Raw genomic sequence first — 21,211 nt, 5'->3', positions numbered from 1 at the left:
AGTGAAAAACAATTAGGACGATAATAGATGAAGTGACTCTCGCAAAGAGAAGCGGGTATGAACTGAACTTGTTTTTGTTTTTGTAAATATGTTTAGACCAGTATCCATGACTCAGTGTATTATGACCAAACATGTTTGCAATGACAAGTAGAGATTATAGTTGTTCATTCCATGCTTAAGTATCTAGGAGTGGATAATGATTTATCTTGGATGTCAACATGCATTAAAATGGTTGTGATGTAGTATGATGATATTGTATCCTCCTATAAATGTTCGAGTGGCTTGACTTGGCACTTGTTCACACATGAAGTTGAATCAAAACAAACATAGCCTCCATGGTATTTATGTTCATGGTGTTTATATCCTACTCATGTTAGTATGCAACGATGATTATTCATAAAGCATGTTCATGACCGTCTTCGCTCTCTAGCTGGTCACTTCCCAACCTATTTGCTAGCCTTCGCCTGTATTAAGCGGGAATACTGCTTGTGCATCAAAATCCTTGAAACGAAGTTATTCCAGATGAGTCCGCCATACCTACCTATATGCGGTATTACACTGCCGTTCCAAGTAAATTTGCATGTGCCACCTCTAATATTTCAAATGAACTTCTGTTTTGTGTGCCTGGACCGCTCATGGAGCGACAGAGGGCGGTCAGTATCTTCCATGCTAAGCGAGTTATTCTCATGATGAATGTTTATTCACTCGTCCCTTCATGAGAGGGGTTGGTAATAGGGACTCCCAATCCCGAATCATAAATCACAAATAATTAAACAAAACTCTCCCTGGATTGTTGTTTGTATGGACGATGCCCGTGGATTCGGCTAGCTGTTCAGTGTGTTTGATTGGTGGAGGGGTAGTAAACCTTTACTTTTACCGCTTGGGAACCGCCGCTAATTTTTTTAGCATGGAAGATATCGATAACTTTTGGTCGTAACATTGACAGGAAGGGTGCACCTCCCAAAAATGATTCATCTCTTATTTTCCCTATGATCTCTGGCACCTTAATAAATCACTGCTTCCCTCTGCGAAGGGACTTTCTATTTACTTTCATGTTATTTTATTTTTACTTTGAGTCATCACCTTCTCAAATAAGCACCAGACTTAAGAGCACTACTCTCATCCTCATGCTTTGTGTCTAGTAATCGTTATTTGTAGTATGACTGGATCTCTTTTACCATGAATTACAATGTCTAGTCTCTGCTCGAACTTTGGAGGTGCCCTGCATTTATGTTTTGCGCTCTCAGAAAGGGCTAGCGAGATACCATTATTGTCATATAATATCATGATTGTTTTGACAAAGTGTTGGTGTTTGAGCTATCTTATTATTGCTCGCTAGTTGGTTATGACATTGATATGAGCTAATATGGTTTTTAAGGGTTATTGTTGATTAATCATGATTTATGCTGAAAACCTGGGTGCTCTCTAAGCATGTATATGTAAACAAGAACAAAAGATTTTGTAGAAGTTTTTCTTTATCACTTTCAGTTTGTCAACTAAATTGCTTGAGGACAAGCAATGGGTTAAGCTTGGGGGAGTTGATACATCTCCATCGTATCTACTTTTCCTAATGCTTTTGCTCTTGTTTTGGACTCTAATTTGCATGATTTGAATGAAACTAACCCGGACTGACGCAGTTTTCAGCAGAACTACTGTGGTTGTTTTTGTGCAGAAATAAAAGTTATATTAATGGAATGAAGCTTTTTGGAGATTTTTATGGAATATATATAAAAATATTGGAACCAAGATCCACCGGAGGGGAGGCCACAAGCACCCACTAGACATCAAGGCGTGCGAGGCCCCCCTCGCGTGACCTGGTGTCTAGTGGGGCCCATGTGACTCCGCTCACCCTAATTCCAGCACTATAAATTCCTATTTTTGGAGAAAAAAATCAAAGAGGAAGTTTCATCGCGTTTCACAATATGGAGCCGCCGCCACCTCCTCTTCTTCATCGGGAGGCCTAATCTGGAGTCCGTTTGGGGCTCCGGAGAGGGGAATCTTCGGTCTTCGTCATCACCAACCCTCCTACATCGCCAATTCCATGATGCTCTCCACCGGGAGTGAGTAATCCCTTCGTAGGCTTTCTGGTCGGCGAATAGCTAGATGAGATTCATCATGTAATCGAGTTAGTTTTGTTAGGGCTTGATCCCTAGTATCCAATATGTCCGGAGATAGATGTTGCTATGACTTTGCTATGCTTAATGCTTGTCACTAGGGCCCGAGTGCCATGATTTCAGATCTGAACCGTTTATGTTTCCACCATTATATCTATGTTCCTGATCCGATCTTGCAAGTTATATGCACCTACTACGTGTTAGGATCCGCATACCCCAAAGTGACAATAATTGGGATTCTTTCCGGTGATTACCGTAGTTTGAGGAGTTCATGTATTCACTATGTGTTAATGCTTTGTTTCGGTTCTCTATTAAAAGGGGGCCTTAATATTCCTTAGTTCCTTATGGACTCCGCTGCCATGGGAGGGTAGGACAAAAGATGTCATGCATGTTCTTTTCCATAAGCACGTATGACTATTTATGGAATACGTGCCTACATTATATCGATGAACGGGAGCTAGTTCTGTGTCGCCCTATATTGTGATTGTTATATGATGAATATTATCCAACAATATGACCGATCCAGCGTGTCACAGCCCTAGTTTTACTTTGCTTGCCAAGCATTCATGCATGCATATTTAAATTCTTTTGAATTTGAAATGGGGAAGTAATCAAGCCTCAGGAACCAAAATTTTGTGAAATGGGCAATATAAAAACTGCCTTAAAATGATCCAAATTTTGTGTGAAAACATTGGCATGTTATAAAAATGTCAACCAAAATCTTTGATCACAGAAACATTTTATTTTGGACTTTTGTTTCAATCAAACAATTATTTTGAGTGGAATTATATTTTCTATAGATAGAATATAGTTTCATAAATTCTGAAAATAATTGTGTGGCATTGGATTCTTATTTTATGTCACATAATAGTATTTCAGGGTTTTACAAAATGGTTTGATATTTTATTAAAATCAAACACAAAAGTTAGAAAACAGAATAGAAATAAAAGAAAACAAAAAAAAAGGATTACCTCGCGCTCACCTTCGGCCCAGCCCATCAGGGGTGTTGTGGTCTTCTTCAACCTCTGCGAGTAGGCAGAGGAGAAGCGTGACGCGCGCGCGTTCACCCGCGGACACCTCCTGGTTGCCGCTGAGATGGGTGGATTCGGACGCCGAGAACCCACCCCCGTGCACGCCTCTTCCTCTCCCTCAAGCTCATTCTCTCCCTCGCTCTCTTCTCGCCATACCCGAAGCAGCCATGGCCAAGCCGCCGTCGTTACCATAGCCCCGGCCTCCCCTCGCCTCTCCGAGAAGCCTAGAGGAGCCGCTCCGTCCCCTGCTCCTCCTTGCCACCGGAATCGGGCTCGGGAGCCTTGGAGCGCCGCCACTGCCGCCTTCTGTCTCATCTCGGCACCCCGTCCCTCTCGCCGATTCGTCGCCAACATGGCATCATCGAGCGCGCCAAACTAAGGTGTTGTTCTTGCTTGAACAAACAACTAACTTATGATTAACCTCTCTCGCAAGCATCCACAACTATGAAAGAAGAATTAAGATAAATCTAACCATAGCATTAAACGCGTGGATCTAAATCGGCCCCTCATGAAGCAACACATAAACTAGGGTTTAAGCTTCTGTCACTCTCGCAACCCATCATCCACTTGTTACTCCACGGTGACTCCCCTTAGGTCCATAACATGGTGAAGTGTCATATAGTCGATGTTCACATGACACCACTAAGAGAAGTAACAACACACATATCATCAAAAATATCGAACGAATATCAACTTTATATGATTACTTATAACAAGACTTCTCCCATGTCCTCAGGAACAATAGTTACTACTCACATCTGATCAACATGTTCAAGATCATCGGTGTAATAATAATAGTTAAGGATCTGAACATAATATCTTCCACCAATTAATCCAACAAGAATCAACTACAAGATGTAATCAACCAACCAGTAACCTAGAGGTACCAATCTGAGATTTTGAGACAAAGATTGAATACAGGAGATGAGCTAGGGTTGGAGATGAGATGGTGCTGGTGCGGATGTTGATGAAAATTAGTCCTCCCACGAAGGAGGAAGCGTTGGGATGACGATGGCTTCGATTTCCCCCTCCCAAAAGGAAGTTTCCCTGGTAGAATCTCTCTATCGGAGAGCAAAAGGGCCTCTGCCCAGGTTTCTCCCTCGAGACGACGGAACTTCATCCTGAAAGGTTTCTTATGATTTTTTTTCTAGGTTAAAACACACCATATAGAAGAAGAGGGACGTCGGAGGGCCGGTAGGGGGCCCACAAGCCATCACGGCACAGCCACGGGGGTGGTCACGCCCTATTGGCTTGTGGCCAGCAGGTGGCCCCCTCGGTATATTTTTGGCCCAATAATTTTTATATATTTCAGAAAATTTTCTCCTTGAAGTTTCAGGTCGTTTGGAGTATGTTGATTTTTCTGCTTTTTCTCGATTTCTCGGTCCAGAATTTCAGTTTCCAGATATTTCCCTCTTTATGATGTACCTTGCATACTCAGAGAGAAAAGGCATAATAATTGTATGATAATAGGGAATAATGGACAAGAATAACACAAATATCAATAATAATTCATGATGCAAAATGGACGTATCAGCTTGCAGATAGTAGAACATGTACTAGAACGTCGGTATTGGTGTTGGGTTTGTGGGTCCTCAAAAGTTGTCACTATGCACCTGGAACCAAGTTTGTGTCAAGCACACATTGCATATAGTCTCTCAGCCTCAAGTACTGATATTTGTGATCACCTTGCACAACATCAACAACCATTAGCCTTTCCCTATTGGCTAAACTCCGAGAAACATGAACCCCAAACTTCTTCTTTGTATGTTTCATAATTGTGTCAACATTTGCCTTCACATTTGATCTGATATTGTCATGGTACGTCTCCAACGTATCTATAACTTTTGATTGTTACATGCTATAATATCATCATCCTAGGATACTTTTTAGGTGTTTATATTATTTTTGAACACTAACCTATCAATCCAGTGCCCAGTGCGAGTTGTTGCTTTTTGCATGTTTTTGGCTTTTCAGGTTTAAGTACCAAAAGAAGTCCAATTGCCCCGAAACTTCGTTATGATTTTTTCTGGACCAAAAGAATACCTGGAAGCTTCGGGAGGAGACTGGAGACCACACAAGGGATCCACCACACAACAGGGAACGCCCTGATGTGTGCTGGGCCCCCAAACGCCTCCTAACGTTCCTCTTTGTTCTATAAATCCTCAATTACCCCCAAACCCTAGGGAGCCTCCCGAAACACTTCTTCCATCGCCGCAAGTCTCTGTTCTCACCGTGTGCCCCTCTGGAGCCATTTTCCGCTGTCGTGTCGGAGGGGGTTGATCACGAAGAACCTCTACATCAACCTTGTTGCTCCCATGATGATGTGTGGGTAGTTTACCACACACCTACGGGTCCGTATTAGTACCTAGATGGCTACCTCTCTCTCTCTCTCTCTTGATCTTCAATACAATGATCATCGCATCTTCGCTTTGATCTATCTGATGTAATCCTTTTGTGCGGTGCGTTTGTTGGGACCCAATGAATTATGGGTTTATGTTCAGATTATTCATGATAAAGATTTGAGTCTTCTCTTGAATTCTAATTATGATTCTTATTTGCATGATTATGATAGCTTTGTAAATCTCTCTGGTCTATTGAAATAGTTTGGTCAACTAAATTGATATTTCTTCAGTGAGAGTGGTGCGTTGTAGTGGGTTCAATCTGATGGGTTTCTATATCCCAGTGACAGAAGGGGACAAGGTATGTCTTTGTATTGTTGCCACTAAGGATAAAATGATGGGGTTAATTCATATTGATTGAATTCTCTTTGTCTACACCATGTCATTGTTCTCCAAGCATTGCACTGTTTTACTTAATACTCTACATGCATGCTGGATAGCGGTCGATGGGTGGAGTAATAGTAATAGGTGCAGGCAGGAGTCAGCCTATTTGCTTATGGATGTGATGCCTATATACACACGATCATTGCCATGGATATCACATAACTATGTGCTTTTCTATCAATTGCCCAACAGTAGTTTGTTTAACCACCGCATGCCTACTACATGAGAGATGCCATTAGGGAAAACTACGACCCTCGGGTTTATTCACTTATAAGTTTACAAATGCTACAATTACCTTGTTGCCTTTATTTTCTTGTTATTTATTTTGCAATTATCAACTTTCATCTACATACTTTACTTGCTTGCAAATAACAAGTCCAATGGGATTGACAACCTCTTGCCGTTGGGTGCAAGTGTCTGCTTTTTTTGTGTGTAGTCGCTGAAGACGGGGGGCTAGTTGTTACTCCTATTGGTTCGATAAACCTTGGTTCTCTACTAAGGGAAATACTTATCTATATTGTGTTGCATCACATGTTCCTCTTCATGAAAAACCCAACACAGATCACAAGTATCATGTCATCCACATCTTGTGCAACCCCTTGTGTAGTAACCTTGGTGCTCTCTCCACTAGCGCCACAAGTGTGATGCATGTGTCACTTCTTGATTGTGAATGTGTCTTCATGAGCTACTTTAGAAGCAGACAGGAAGAACTCACAACCATTATTTCTATCTGGGCACCAAACAATAACCCTTTTGGGTTCATTCCTATGATACTGAAAGTTTCTCAGTGTCCTAACATGATAGTTCCTAAGTGCCTTTCTGAACTCAAGTACATTAGTGAAACAAAGGTCCTTGCACAACTGCTCATGTGCATCAGGGAGAAGAGGGTCATACAAGGTCATTTCCTTCTTATTTTTCAATCTTCTCTTCCTGCCACTAGGTAGTACTGGCACATCTTCATCTGAATCAGATATATCAACATCACCTAGGAAGCAAACTTCATCCTCGTCAAGCACAAAATCTTCAAACTTGGGAATTTCTGCCTCATTGTGTGCTATACTAGTGGGCCTTGGGTTTCTTACAAGGTTAAGTTTTCGTGGCCTTGCTTCTGGTAGCAGTACTTCCTCCTCACTATCATCCTTGTTCTCCTCCTCCCAAAACTCAGAAACAACACTATCTCCTTCAAACTCTGGCATTTCTTGTGCAATTTCTTCCTCATTCACATCATATTGTGCTCCTCTCTTCCAAGCCTTGTAAGACATTTTTACCCGTGTAATCACCTCTATCAATCTCAAAGTCAGAAGATGATTTGTCCATCTCACCTTCTTCATCATCATTGTGTTCTTGCGCAACAACAACATCTTCTAATATAGCTTCTTCATTGTTCAAGTTGCAACTCTGTTGTGTGTTAATATTGGCTTCAAGATGGTGAACAACACCATCTTATGATGAACTTAAAACATAACCATCCCCCATTGGGATGCCTATTGGAACATGTTGTTCACAAAAAATGAGCATCCATGTTGAATCCATCATCTCTGTCATTAGCTTTGGCCACTATGACATTCAAAATTGTATAATCTGAGTGGTCAATCATTTCCTCTACTGCATCTTGACTATCAAGAAGGAATAAACCTGTCATACCAATTCCTTGATCCTTCACATAGTACATGTAATCATCTGAACCATAGCCTTCTTCAGTCTCAACCAGTGCTATCAAATTCAGAAATGATATGTATGAAAGGCACATGGTTCTTTCCATGTTGTCCCTCCCCTGGAAATACAGCCTAACCTCCCAAATGTCATCATTAAGCATGCTTTAAAATAACTAGTTAGTGAGTTCTTCAAAAAAATTAAATACATTAGATCCTAGGTGCATATTAGTTAAGCAATACAACTTCATCACTGCTAACAACCGAACTGAATATAGGACACTAACATCACTTCTACATCTATTTTTATAACTAAAGTGAAACAGAAGAAGAGGAACTAAGCTAACTTACTCAACGCCATCAAATGTTGAAGCCCAATGGTGGGAGCCCGCAGGATTCGTGGCCATGGCAGCAACCACGGCCTTTGCCGCTCTGTACTCCAGCGATGGCTCCTCATTCGCCGGTGGAGCGGGCGCAGTTGTGCGCCATGGGGGCGCAGAAGGTGTAGCCATTGAAGGTTGCAACGATGTAGGCTCTGGAGGCGTCGGAAGTGTGGCATGTCACGATGGTTGCGTCACGAAGCTGTCGCTGCCAAGCCAATTGTCCACTTCAGAATACTCGACGGCCTCTCCTCCTGTGTCGTCTCCACCGACCGACTCGCCGTCGTCGACTAGTTTCGCCGCCGCATCCACCATCGCCGCCTAGGTCAGAAGGAGAGGGAGGGGAGCGGGTGAGAGAGTGAAAGAGGGAGGGAAGCGTCTTGGCTGGATACGGTCGGACCAAACCACGTGCACCCTAACGGCTGTCTCAACGCACGTCGTCAGTTTCGTCCGACATGGACCTGAGATGCAGGCCCTCCATGTCATAATCCCACTTAGAGGTTAACAGTTCGACAACTTGGGTTTTTTGGAACAGCCCACTACTTTTGTGATAGTTTTTTGAACAATCAAGAAAAGAAGTAGTTTTTCGTAGACCTAACCTATAATGTGGTTGTTTTATACCCCCCCCCCCCTTCCTAAATATAAGTCTTTTAAGAGATTTCACTAAAAGACCACATACGAAGCAAAATGAACGAATCTATATTCTAAAATATGTCTATATACATCCGTATGTAATCCTTTAGTGGAACCTCTAAAAAGACTTATATTTAGGAACGGAGGGAGTACTATTTACTCTTTAAGGCTTTATTTGGTTACACCTCTTCTCAATAGGATTGGAGGGGATTAGGGTAAATTTTGACTTGTAGGGGATTGTATCCACCTCAATCCATGTCAAACCCCTCCTAAATCCCTATCAACCAAACAAGGCCTAAAAATTAAATCCCTATCAACCAAACAAGGCCTAAAAAGGCACACCTGACCTGAAAGAATTTTACCCATGAAGCTCAAGCACAGACCGCAGAAATGCGTTCACTGAGGCTCCTCGGTTGAAACAAAATACAGCTATGGAAGTAGTACAAGTTACAAGTAACAACAGATATGCAAAGAGAGGAACCAAATTCTCAGATGTGCGTATTGACCATCTTGTTTGTTCAAGGCCTACTGACACTATGACACTGACAGTACTCATCCTCAATGACTACATAAGAGATGAAGTTTAGGTATACCGAATCTTCTTCTATTAAGCTAGCCAGTATTTATACCGAATCCTCAGTGAACTACATAAGAGATTCAGTTTAATTATACCGCATTTGCTCGCTTCATAAAGCTAGCCAAAGGTCTGCAGCATTGCTGGGAAGTATTTTTTAGCATATTTCATATGAGTACAGTATTAAAAAAGGAAATCTCAAGCAAAAAATCTTTTTAAAAATCTACATGTTTATCAGAAACTATTGCAGACAGATGAAGGCCGAGTGAACTAAACGATGATTTGCTAACAAGAAGTTATTTAATTACATAACTTGCCATATAAAATAAATGCTTATTTACAACAGAGAGGCACGTTTATTTTAACAAAATAGAAAAAAAAAAAAACTAGAACTCCCTAATGTAGCATCGGTTTTAACTGACAAATGTTCAAAGATGGTTGAATTATATCTACAAGCAACCCAACATGTGATTACTAAAGTAAATAATGATGTAAAAGCTTCAGTAATCAATAACCTACTGAAAACCCTCTGCCAATCTCCATCCAGAAACGGTCAACTTGAGATTAGCCTACTGCACTAGTGTAATGTTCTCAGGCATCTTCAGTACCCAATGCTGAAAATGTTTCAGATAATGATGCAAATTTCATGAATAACCTTATCACCACATGTATATTGGATAGCTATCAAATGCTGAATGAGCCGACATCATCCCTATTGCTCAATGTTCATGCCATTTATCTAACCATATGAACTATTTACACCTGACACCATCACCATTGCATAATGTCGATGCAATTTATCTGAACATATGAACTATTTACATGTCATCCACGACTGTGACAACAAAATGTCTTGAGCAACAGCCACAGAAATTGCTGCAGCATCCAACGCAAGCAGTGATCAAACCTTGCATAATCAATCAGATCTTTAGCCATCTTTGTAACATGCATTAGGCATCAAGATGTTTGAATTGATTTTGTGATTCTTGAATCTGACCACTCTAAAAGAAATGGAGTCTAGTTGAGCATTTCCTCATTGCTAGCTCCACAAGAGAGGTGACCTGTACAGAAACAGAAATCCATTAGAGATATCACTTTTAAGAACAAGAGTTTAGACGCAAAAGTCATACAAGGTTAATACTATTATTGGGAGTTTACCTATCACCTTGCGGGCGCATTGTGCGGAAATGTCCGAAAACAAGCGCTAGGAGAGCCAGTATTGCTGTCAAAACCCTGATTTTCATGAAAAGCGTCAATACGCACTATATGTTTTGAATTCCCATCATTTTTCCCCGGCACACCAGGTAGAGCAACACACATCGGGTTTTCATTTCTGGCACTGGCAGCCATATTTTGCCCCTGATTAGATCAACCATGTCATAAGTAACTGCTTAAGCAATAAAATATGTACACCACATGCTATGAAATATATGATGCACATCATTTTGATGCTTTCTTAATTCAAAATAGCATGCATGTTAATGCCTGTTCGAGAATATATACACCCTGACCTTTTAGTCAATAATGTCAAGGAATAACCTGTAACAGAAACACAACTACTCACATATACCAGAACTAGTAAGTTTTATGTGGTGCTGCTCATATGGCAAAATTAACTAAATATACCATTATTTACTGCATTTACATTGGAAACATGAGTTATCATTATGCACTGTATCTTCCAGTAAACATGAAACCTTTAGCAGAGCAAATTTCTACTCAGAAATTCTGAGAACACCAGCAAGTTCTACACAAGCATGCCACTTGAACATCTGTAGACTGAAATTAAAAACAGTGGAGTACAATAATTAAAGTAATGTACAAATGTAGTGGTAGGAAACTGAATATCCTCTGAGTCAACAAGTGGAGATTATTGTCTTCAATTAATAAAACAAGCCATAAGCAAACTGATCAGGAACTGTCAGTAACTTAGAATAATGCATGGTAGGGTAAGGTAAGGATCTCTCTGTTTCCAATTTCACCTGTAACTGTGCAGCTGACCCGGTCATATGGCTCGACTCCATCTGTTCATGGGCTTCATTTGGATGGACATCGCCGTTTACACCTGTTAGTCATAAGGTAAGATAAGAGATCGATATTGTAGTCAATTTTATCAAAACATGTGTGATCTGGCAGAATCTCTAGTCTGATCTACTAACAACAAAATGCAGCTATAAACTGAAGCAAGAACTGTATGTTAGCACTTATTAAGAAAAGTGACACATTAAGCAACCATGCCATGTCCACTCCATTTGAAGTCAAAATCATTATATCTAATCACTACGACCCATTTCCAATAATAACATCAGTGATAGCATGCTACAAAATCTTACACAAGATATATGGTTCTCATTGATTGGTGTTAAGAGTATTGCTCATATTTATATTATCATTTATATTTGTTATGAACTAATGGAAAGGGCTAGTGCAATCCACATATACTGTAACACCCCCTCTCACGGGCTACCAGCAATTTTTTAAATAAATTGCGAAAGCCAGGATTTGAACTCAAGACCTTAGCCCTGATACCATGTTAAGCTTCATGCATTAGCCAACGCAACCAAAAGTCCGAACTGATGAAAATGGGTAGTGCAATCCACATATACTGTAACATGATGGAAAGGGCTACTGTAATATTTATATATACATATTAGACCCATAGCAAGCCCATACCCTCTATTTGCAATAGAGGAAAGTTGATTTGCGCATTCCCTTTATTCAGTGAACGTGATATCAGCACCGCTGCCCCCAAATCCTTCCTGTCAAGCTCATGACCATACTGTGTTTTTCTTTACTGATTTGTTGCTGCTGCTCCCTCATGAATCTGCTGCTGCTGCTCTCGCATGGATGTGCTGCTGCTGTCCCTCACCAATCTGTTGCCGCTGTTGTTTGTCTAGCTCCCAGTATTGCTATTTGGCTGAGCCAAGTTGCTAGTGGAGATAAATTGGGTTGATTGCTTGGCTGCTTGGGCTAGTTGTTGCCGACAGCTGGTTGTTTGACTGTGGAAAGAGTTTAGCTAGGTCCTTGGTGCCTTTTGTTGCAGCTATCATAGCAAAAGAGATGCCTCCAATTACAGAAAATGTGCATTCTCGGTCAATGTGACTGGAAAGAGTTGTAAGGGCTGTCGATCTCGATGACCACCATTTGACCAAGGAAGATGGAGCCAAAAAAAGGCAAAATGATGATGCTAAGGTCATTGATGCTTTGATTCTCAATGTTGTCCTTCACTTAGGATGAGTCTTAAGTACCACTCTACTGCAAAGGTGATATGGAAGTATTTTGAGAATCGATAGATTCAACTAAATGGAGCCCTATACTTTTCTTACTGCAAAGTTTGCACAATCTTCGCAAAGAGGACATGTCCGTAGAGGATTACTGTGAAGCTTTCACTCGCATCACTAGCCAGCTTATCTCGATGACTGCAATGAGTTGTTCTGGACGTGATCTTGCATGGTCAAGGACAAGCATGAGTATCAAGCCTTTACGTTTCAGTCTGCGATGGACCTCAAGGAGGAGTTTTGAGATTAGTCGCACATAGCTGCTTGGTCGTCCCACATTTCCCTGGATAAGGTACTTACTAGTCTCATTGACATGTCTCCACTCTCTAGCCACACATACTGCATCTGATGACTTGTATGTATAGCTTAGGCCCACAGTATAGCAAGGCCATGTATCCTAGGGTATTACCTCTCTTTTGCAACAGAGAAGTTTTGAGCATTTCTTTTCTATTTAGCTAATAATGCTAGCTCTCAAGTTACATGATAATCTAAATAAATACTCTCATTTATATGTTTATGAAAAGCTGAAAAATAAGTTACCTGTTCGTTTGTCAAGATGTGTTGGGATTGCTCGAGTAACAGTTGCCCCAGGAACATGCTACAAAAAGTAAGTGAATTTGTCAGGTAGACATTAAAGTTGCCCATGCCGATATTTCAGATAAAGGTTTATTCTGAGCCACTGACTGTTCAGTAATAGGCTTCATTCAAATTAAATACTCGCAAACTAAATCTATTTATGTAAGAAAATGAGATTGTATTTGAACATGATACTGGAATATCATTTTGAAAAGCATTTGTCCCCAAAACAGTATTGTTGCTTAAGAATAATCCTAACGTATAGCAAAGAGAGCTGGAGGATGAGGAGGGGAATTCTGCTGCAAGCTCAAATCGCATCATTAAGGAATCCAAAACTAATGAATGGTAGATTAAATGCAAAAAACTTACTGTAAAAGCACTTGCAATAAAATTTAAATATTTTAACCCGTGATGAAGTACCTGGGTCTTTTGGCCTTGTTTATATTTTAAAACAGTCCAGTCAAAGACATAATCAAAATCATAACCTGTTGCAAGATGAGCAGAACATTGGATGAAATATATGCAAGTAAAAACTCAGATAGGATCTGTTGAAACAATGTACTCGTCTGTTCCAAATTTCATGACATTTTTACTTTACACAATATCTAATATGCATTTTTGACCATTACCTTTTGACTTTTGTGAATATCTAAGAGATGAAAAATAATTCATGACAAAGCTAATGTTACTATTTGCATCTAATTCATCTATTTAGCTTTTCTATTAATTGGCTTTGAAATATAGAGAACTTTGACTGCAAGCTTTTTAAAACGCCATCTATTTTCAAATTGAGGTGGTACCTTTTAACAGTCATACATGGCATATATTATATACTCCCTCTGGTCCATAATATAATGCATATGGATTTTTTCAAGTCGAACTTCATAAAATTTGACCAAATTAATAGGGAAGAATATCTATATTTATATATCATCTAAATATAATATGAAAATGTCTCATGATGTATCTAATGATTATTTGGAATTGTGGATGTAGATCCTTTTTCTCTATAAATTTGGTCAAAGTTTGCAAACTTTGACTTTGAAAAAAAATCTATGCACACTATATTACGGCGGAGGGAGTACTATGCAGTACTTCCTCCGTTCACAAATATAAGATGTTTTAACTTTCTGTAAACAGAATGTATAGATACGTTTAGTGTGTTTGTTCATTCATTTCAGTCTGTATGTAATCCATATTGAAATATCCAAAACAACTTATATTTGTGAACAAAGGGAGTACCGCTTAATGAAGGAATACCTTGGCGGTCAAATAGGTCTCGAAAAAGGCGCTTCACGAATGCATAATCAGGCCGCTGATCAAATGTCAACGACTTGCAGTAGTGGAAGTAAGATGCAAATTCTACCGGACAGGATTTGCATAATACCTGATAAATAAATAAAATTCAGCTACAAATGTACAAGTAAAGTTCTTTCTGAGGCTTGGTTTAATATGCTTCTGAGATAAACCTCGATAGGTGTCGAAATCTTTTTCTCACATATCTTCTCATACTTCTGCTTTTTCGTTGCAGCTTTTAGTCCTTGCCAGGGGAGACTGTACACAACAATACATGCCAAAATAATTAGACGAAATTACCCAAATGGATAATAAGACCTCAATGTTCTGATAGCTTTGATATTATACTTAAACTAATTTGAAATTGGTTTCAAACCCTGTTACATTTCCCACAAAAAAAGGGTACTTGGAAGCATGTCATGGAAAAGGCACAGATTCACAACAATTTGCTGATGGAACTTGAGATATAGTGGATTTTTGTTAACCAGCTGCACAAATGTCATGCCCGCATTGATATGGCATATAGTGAAGTCTGCTTTGTAATAAGGGGTTTCATAATTACAGTTTGTTCTAGGGAAATCTTTGTAAGATGCAGCCCAAACATGCTAACAAATCAAGCAGAGATATAATGTCCCGTGCTACAAGGCCTATTTTGAGCTGAACAACATCAGTCCATACCTATAGGCTACAGCTAGAGTGCTAGAGTATCCAAAAGTGTGAAGAAAGTCTAGTTTTTCGAAAGTAGGTTGTTGAAACGCTTATTCTAGATATTATGCCTATTTACATATCTTTAAAAAAGTTGACTTGCACTCCTTAATTCACATGTGTTTTCAAGCACACTGCATCCCAAATGCTGTGCTCATAAGCAGCATAGCAGTTCCACAGAACAGTAGTATAAGCATACCTTCCTCGGAGAAAATATAGGAGAACATAGCCAAGAGATTCCAAATCATCCCGTCGACTTTGTTCTGCCAGTAAATAGAAAACCATGTTTAAAATCGAATCTAAATGATGATTTGACAAGTAACAAACTGGTCATGACTTACCAATTCCAAGGTGAGTGTTGCTACTTGCATAACGTGCAGTGCCAGTTAAGTTTTTATGTTCCCTACAGCAAAGCAGCAGTTCGATATTAAATGGCTGATCAAAGATCAGGAACAATGAACATTTATATATATACCAATTGCAAGGTACACAGGCATTTTTTCTTCCAAGAAAATGCAAAGGACCTTTGCGTTTCTTTGCATTATACAACAACAACAACAACAACCAAGCCTTTCAGTCCCAAACAAGTTGGGGTAGGCTAGAGTTGAAACCCATAAGATCTCGAAACCAAGTCATGGCTCTGGAACGTGGATAGCTAACTTCCACGCACCCCTGTCCATGGCTAAGTCTTTGTCGATATTCCAAACCTTCAGGTCTCTCTTAACGGACTCCTCCCATGTCAAGTTTGGTCTACCACGACCCCTCTTAACATTCTCAGCACGCTTTATCCGTCCGCTATGCACCGGCGCTTCCGATGGCCTCCGTTGAATATGTCCAAACCATCTGAGACGATGCTGGACCAGCTTCTCTTCAATTGGTGCTACCCCAAGTCTCTCTCGTATATCGTCATTCCGTACCCGATCCTTCCTTGTGTGGCCACATATCCATCTCAACATGCGCATCTCTGCTACACCTAACTGTTGGATATGTCGTCTCTTGGTTGGCCAACACTCCGCGCCATACAACATCGCAGGTCGGATAGCTGTCCTATAAAACCTGCCTTTTAGCTTTTGTGGCACTCTCTTGTCACAGAGTACGCCAAAAGCTTGGCGCCACTTCATCCACCCAGCCTTGATTCGGTGGCCCACGTCTTCATCGATATCGCCATCCTTCTGCAACATGGACCCCAAATATCGAAACGTGTCCCTCTCCGGTACCACCTGCCCACCAAGGCTAACCTCTCCATCCTCGTGCCTAGTAGCACTAAGACCGCACCTCATGTATTCAGTTTTAGTTCTACTAACCCTAAAACCTTTCGATTCTAGAGTCCGCCTCCATAACTCTAACTTTCTATTAACCCCCGTTCGGCTATCATCGACTAGCACCACATCATCCGCAAAGAGCATACACCATGGGATATCTCCTTGTATATCCCTTGTGACCTCATCCATCACCAAATCAAAAAGATAAGGGCTCAAAGCTGACCCTTGGTGTAGCCCTATTCTAATCGGAAAGTCATCGGTGTCGCCATCACTTGTTCGAACACTTGTCACAACATTATCATACATATCCTTGATGAGGGTAATGTACTTTATTGGGACTTTGTGTTTCTCCAAGGCCCACCACATGACATTCCGAGGTATCTTATCATAGGCCTTCTCCAAATCAATGAACACCATATGAAGGTCCTTCTTTTGCTCCCTGTATCTCTCCATCAGCTGTCGTACCAAGAAGATGGCTTCCATGGTAGACCTCCCAGGCATGAAACCAAATTGGTTTTTGGTCACGCTTGTTAACCTTCTTAAGCGGTGTTCAATGACTCTCTCCCATAGCTTCATAGTATGGCTCATCAGCTTGATTCCGCGGTAATTAGTACAACTTTGAACATCCCCCTTGTTCTTAAAGATTGGTACTAAAATACTCCGCCTCCATTCTTCGGGCATCTTGTTTGACCGAAAAATGAGGTTGAAAAGCTTAGTTAGCCATACTATCGCTATGTCTCCAAGGCCTCTCCACACCTCGATGGGGATACCATCAGGACCCATCGCTTTGCCTACTTTCATCCTTTTTAACGCCTCCTTAACCTCACACTCCTGGATACGTCACACAAAGCACATGCTGGTATCCTCAAAGGAGTCGTCTAGCTCAATGGTAGAGCTATCAACCTCTCCATTGTAAAGGTTGTCAAAGTACTCCCGCCATTATAAAATTAATAAAAAAGGGAAATTCTGGCATTATATAATTTATATTCCTCTTTTCGTATAGAAGCCATCACACTATATGATGTAGAGTGATCTGTAAACAATAAGATGTTATGATAGCAAAGGACATATTGTTGATGGAACCTAGAAGACTAAATTAGTAAAATATTGTGATGAACATTCCCACATCGAAAAGAACAAAGTAGCCACCGATTGAAATTACAGACATAGGTCATAAGGTGGAGGCCATGATGTGTCACAGGTCCAATTCAGAGCACTACCATTGTAACAATAATTACCATGACACCAAAAGGCAAAGTAGGGTAACCAGATTGACAACAGATAACACATATTGGATCATCCAACTGCTTAATTCAATTATTGGCAAGCAGAATTACATTTAGTTTAATACTAGTAAAAATCAACCTATGGTACCATCTTCTACCAAAAAACGCATCTTCAGAAATATACCTGTAAGGAATATGTCGATTCGTAGTAGAATCCCGGTATCTTTTTGCAAGCCCAAAATCAATTACGTAGACCTGATAATCACATGTAGAGATATCATTGAAAAGATTCTTCAGCACATTAACAACTTAACATGGAGCTTTAGTGCACCACACCAAGTACCTGATTTGCTTTCCGACCGAGACCCATTAGAAAATTGTCAGGTTTTATGTCTCTATGCAAGTATCCTTTAGAGTGCATAAATTCTATCCGTGTAAGCTGTTAAGATTATAAACAAAAGAGAAAGGTTAGCATTACTTAATCAGAAATGGAACTCTAAGCATGCATACAAAAATAATATCAATATTTAGTGGGGAGAGCGAAAATTTCAGGCAACTGTACTCCACAAGCGGATACTTAACTAACATTGTATGTGAGCTAGATATCTAGATTAATTGCACATTCTGAAACTATGTAAATAAATATGAAGCATATAGAAGCAAGACATACAAGAAAATATCTGCTAGTGGAACCCTCTATACAAGTCCTGGCAGTACTTATTTCATATGTTCTCTATTTTTTTTCTGCCGGTCTTCATGCATCTTATCTTGCTTTTAAAGTATTGTGTTGGTCTACAGTCCACAGATAAATTTTACTTTTTTCATTGCTGAGTATTAACTAGCAGTATTAGAAATAGCAACAAAATAGTGGAACCTTCCAAGGAAGTTCTCAAGAATAGACATTGAGTGTTTGGTTACTATCAGGATTATAGTTTTCTTCCCATGAGTTCCAACAGTAATCAAATTGCTGAACAAATGTTGGCATTTTTCCCAATGCTTTTTAGTGTTCAGCACAAGGTAATGAAATCGAGAGTGCACAGTTACTAATTACCATTTGGTCTGCCAGCATTAGGACAGTCTTCAAGGTGAATTTTCTGCCGCAGTAGACAAACAAATCCTCCAAGCTCGGCCCCAACAAATCGATGATGAGAACATTTTCCTCCCCATCCACACCACACCATTTAACATTCGCAATGCCACCTGGATGCCAAAACATTCCCTGTCAACTCAGGATCTTATCCAAATAATCCCAGCATGGCAGCATGGAGAATTGGATGACAGGGCATACATACTTCCTCCTTGCAGGGCGTTGTAGATCTTTGCCTCGTAAAAGAGCTGGGGATGCTTCGAGTTGCTACTTTCCTGCCAGCGAGGTAACCAAAATAAGGTTTTGGAGATAGTGTGTATCCAAGGAAAAGGGGGTTCACTAGACAAGTAGACAGTGGATATAAGAATGTAAGCCATGAAGTAGGATGGGGGGAAAGCAGGGACACCAGCTGAGCTTTGACAATAACAATCAAACTTTCCACTCCCACTAGTATGCTTGGTCTCACAACTTTTCCTGCAAGGCTAGAAATACAATTCCTCTACGCCAAGCGTCATTATGACCAACCACCACCTGTATGGCTGTATCCATCATCACCCAAGAGGCTAAGAGGCAGCCAAGCAGCATTCTAGTTCTAGAAAGGGAAAGGGAAAACAGGCCAAAGTAGCCAAATACATACATACAGTTAAATAAAAGGCGTGAAGGTTCGGCCTTTCTAACCACATGATTACCAGCATTTTTTAATCCCATTATGATCAGCCCGAAACAAGCAAGAGCGACGACTAACGGACAAATTCAGCACAGCAATCGAATCATGCATCCGCGCGAGGGGAAGCAAGTAAGCAACCAAACCAATCCAGCATTCCACCTATATACCCGCTTAACCTCAACAGCAACCCAATCATACGCCTCTCCGCTTGACCCAACCAACTACCCAACAGCAACCCAATCGAGAACTGAAGCACCAAACAGAGCAGGGGGCAGGGCGGAGAAGGGATACGAGAAATAGGACTCACAATCTTCACCGCGACGATCTCGTAGGTGTCCATGTCCGTGGCTGCAGCAGCAACAGCATCGTCAGGCGACTATGGATAGAGTCGAAGGGGAAAAAAATACACGGACAAAACGCAAAAGCTGCGGCGGCGGGGAACCGAACGATCGCTCACCGAGGTAGATGACCCCGAAGGAGCCGGAGCCGATCTTCCGGCCGAGCTTGAACTTGCGGCCGACGATGCGGTCCATGCCGCCGCCGGCCAATCCGCCCGATTGCAGTGGAGGGGAGGGAGGGCGGCGGGGCGCGCCTTGCCGTGGGGGCTTCGGTTTTGCCTGGCGTGGAGCGGGGGCAGAAGAGAAACGCGCGGTGAGCACTGAGAACTGAGAATGAGAAGAGACGGTGGTGGGGTTCACTGGCGCTGCGTCGGTCGCTTTGCTTTATTTCGGCTTGGCCGCGGGGTCGGGTCGGCCGTGGGAAGGGAAGGGAAGGGAGACGGGCCGGCGTAGGGCCGCGGCGGAAAGGGGCGGTCGTAGGCTCGTAGCCGTGTGGGTTAGGTGACGTGACGGCGGCTTCGGGGCACGACCCGACCCTAATCTTATCCCCTGTGGCGTGGCGCTTCTCACGCGGGATGTGCCACGTTTGAGACAATCGATGTGTGGCAAGCAGCGTCGGTGTTGCGCGTGCTTGCGTCCCACGTCATAGTTTTTCATACACATACTTTGAATAGTCAGATATCTTTGTCTATTATATAATGATTGGTCTTTCCAACAGGGCTTCTCTTTTTTAAAATTTTATATATACTCTTTTCGTCCTAAAAATTTTGTCTTAGATTTGTTTAGATATGAATCTATCTAGTCAAATTTTAGCATTTAGATAAATTTATTTCTAGACAAAGCTAAGGCAAGAATTTTGGGACGGAGGGAGTATATAATTAAGAGTATATAATCTAAACAACTAAAACAAACTACATCAAGTATATTCGTTAAGGTCATCTCCAACGCCGACCCCCAAATCTCCCGCAACCGTCCGGATCGTGCTTTATTGATCTATGACGCCGTCTAAACACAATTTCTCCCGCAAACCGCAGACAAACATGGAAGGCTTTACGAAAGTCCGGGCACGAGAAACGCCGCTATCTATCATAGTGACCCATCCAAAAGGAATGCAAAGCCCACGCTTTTGTAGCATCACGCATTGCTTCCGCGCAAAATCCCCCGCTTCTCTTCTTCCATTCCCCGCCTCTCTTCGCCCACTTCCTGCTCTTTTCTACCAACCTCTTCTTCCTTCCGTCCTCGACGCATGGAACCGTCGAAGATGGAGCTAGTGGAGGTGCCGGAGGATCCGCTCATCAGGCTCGATAGGAAGATCAACTCTGCAACGCGACAAACTTGTCGCGTCAAATCAAAGGCCGCAAAGGAGGAGAAACTCAAGAAGCGGTTGGCCACTGGTGGGCCTACTGGCGGCAATGGGCGTGGAGGTCGTGGAGGTTGGCGCTGTCGTGGCAGATGCAGCCGAACGGGCTCACACACAGTACATATGGGGTCGTTGCTGGAGCCTTACAAGCCTTTGTACTACTATGCCGCCAAAAAGCTCGGCACCCCAGCCGGTACGGTGCCTTACATTGTTGATGTTAACGCGGCGCCACTCTTCTTCGAGTATTCT

At 41.5% G+C, this 21,211-nt stretch overlaps 1 protein-coding gene across 2 annotated transcripts; it reads right to left on the bottom strand.

Moving 5' to 3' along the window:
- Positions 1-9,790: 9,790 nt before the first annotated feature.
- Positions 9,791-20,111, bottom strand: LOC123443262 (casein kinase 1-like protein 3). Of its 2 annotated transcripts, none has more exons than XM_045119583.1 (15): positions 19,722-20,111; positions 19,572-19,612; positions 18,803-18,872; positions 18,562-18,710; positions 17,854-17,949; positions 17,695-17,765; positions 15,364-15,425; positions 15,222-15,285; positions 14,491-14,575; positions 14,264-14,408; positions 13,442-13,506; positions 12,986-13,043; positions 11,150-11,232; positions 10,326-10,526; positions 9,791-10,228 (listed from the first exon to the last, which is right to left on the bottom strand). In XM_045119583.1, the coding sequence occupies exons 1-14, from the start codon at positions 19,795-19,797 to the stop codon at positions 10,329-10,331; spliced, it is 1,263 nt and encodes a 420-aa protein (XP_044975518.1). In that variant the 5' UTR covers positions 19,798-20,111; the 3' UTR covers positions 9,791-10,228; positions 10,326-10,328. The 2 variants fall into 2 exon arrangements, with proteins under 2 accessions (XP_044975518.1, XP_044975519.1); XM_045119584.1 differs by having other exon boundaries at positions 14,282-14,408.
- Positions 20,112-21,211: the final 1,100 nt, after the last annotated feature.

Source organism: Hordeum vulgare, chromosome 3H (assembly GCF_904849725.1).
Source record: "Hordeum vulgare subsp. vulgare chromosome 3H, MorexV3_pseudomolecules_assembly, whole genome shotgun sequence".
NCBI lineage: Eukaryota > Viridiplantae > Streptophyta > Magnoliopsida > Poales > Poaceae > Hordeum > Hordeum vulgare.
This window is presented reverse-complemented; position numbering and strand designations above follow the sequence as displayed.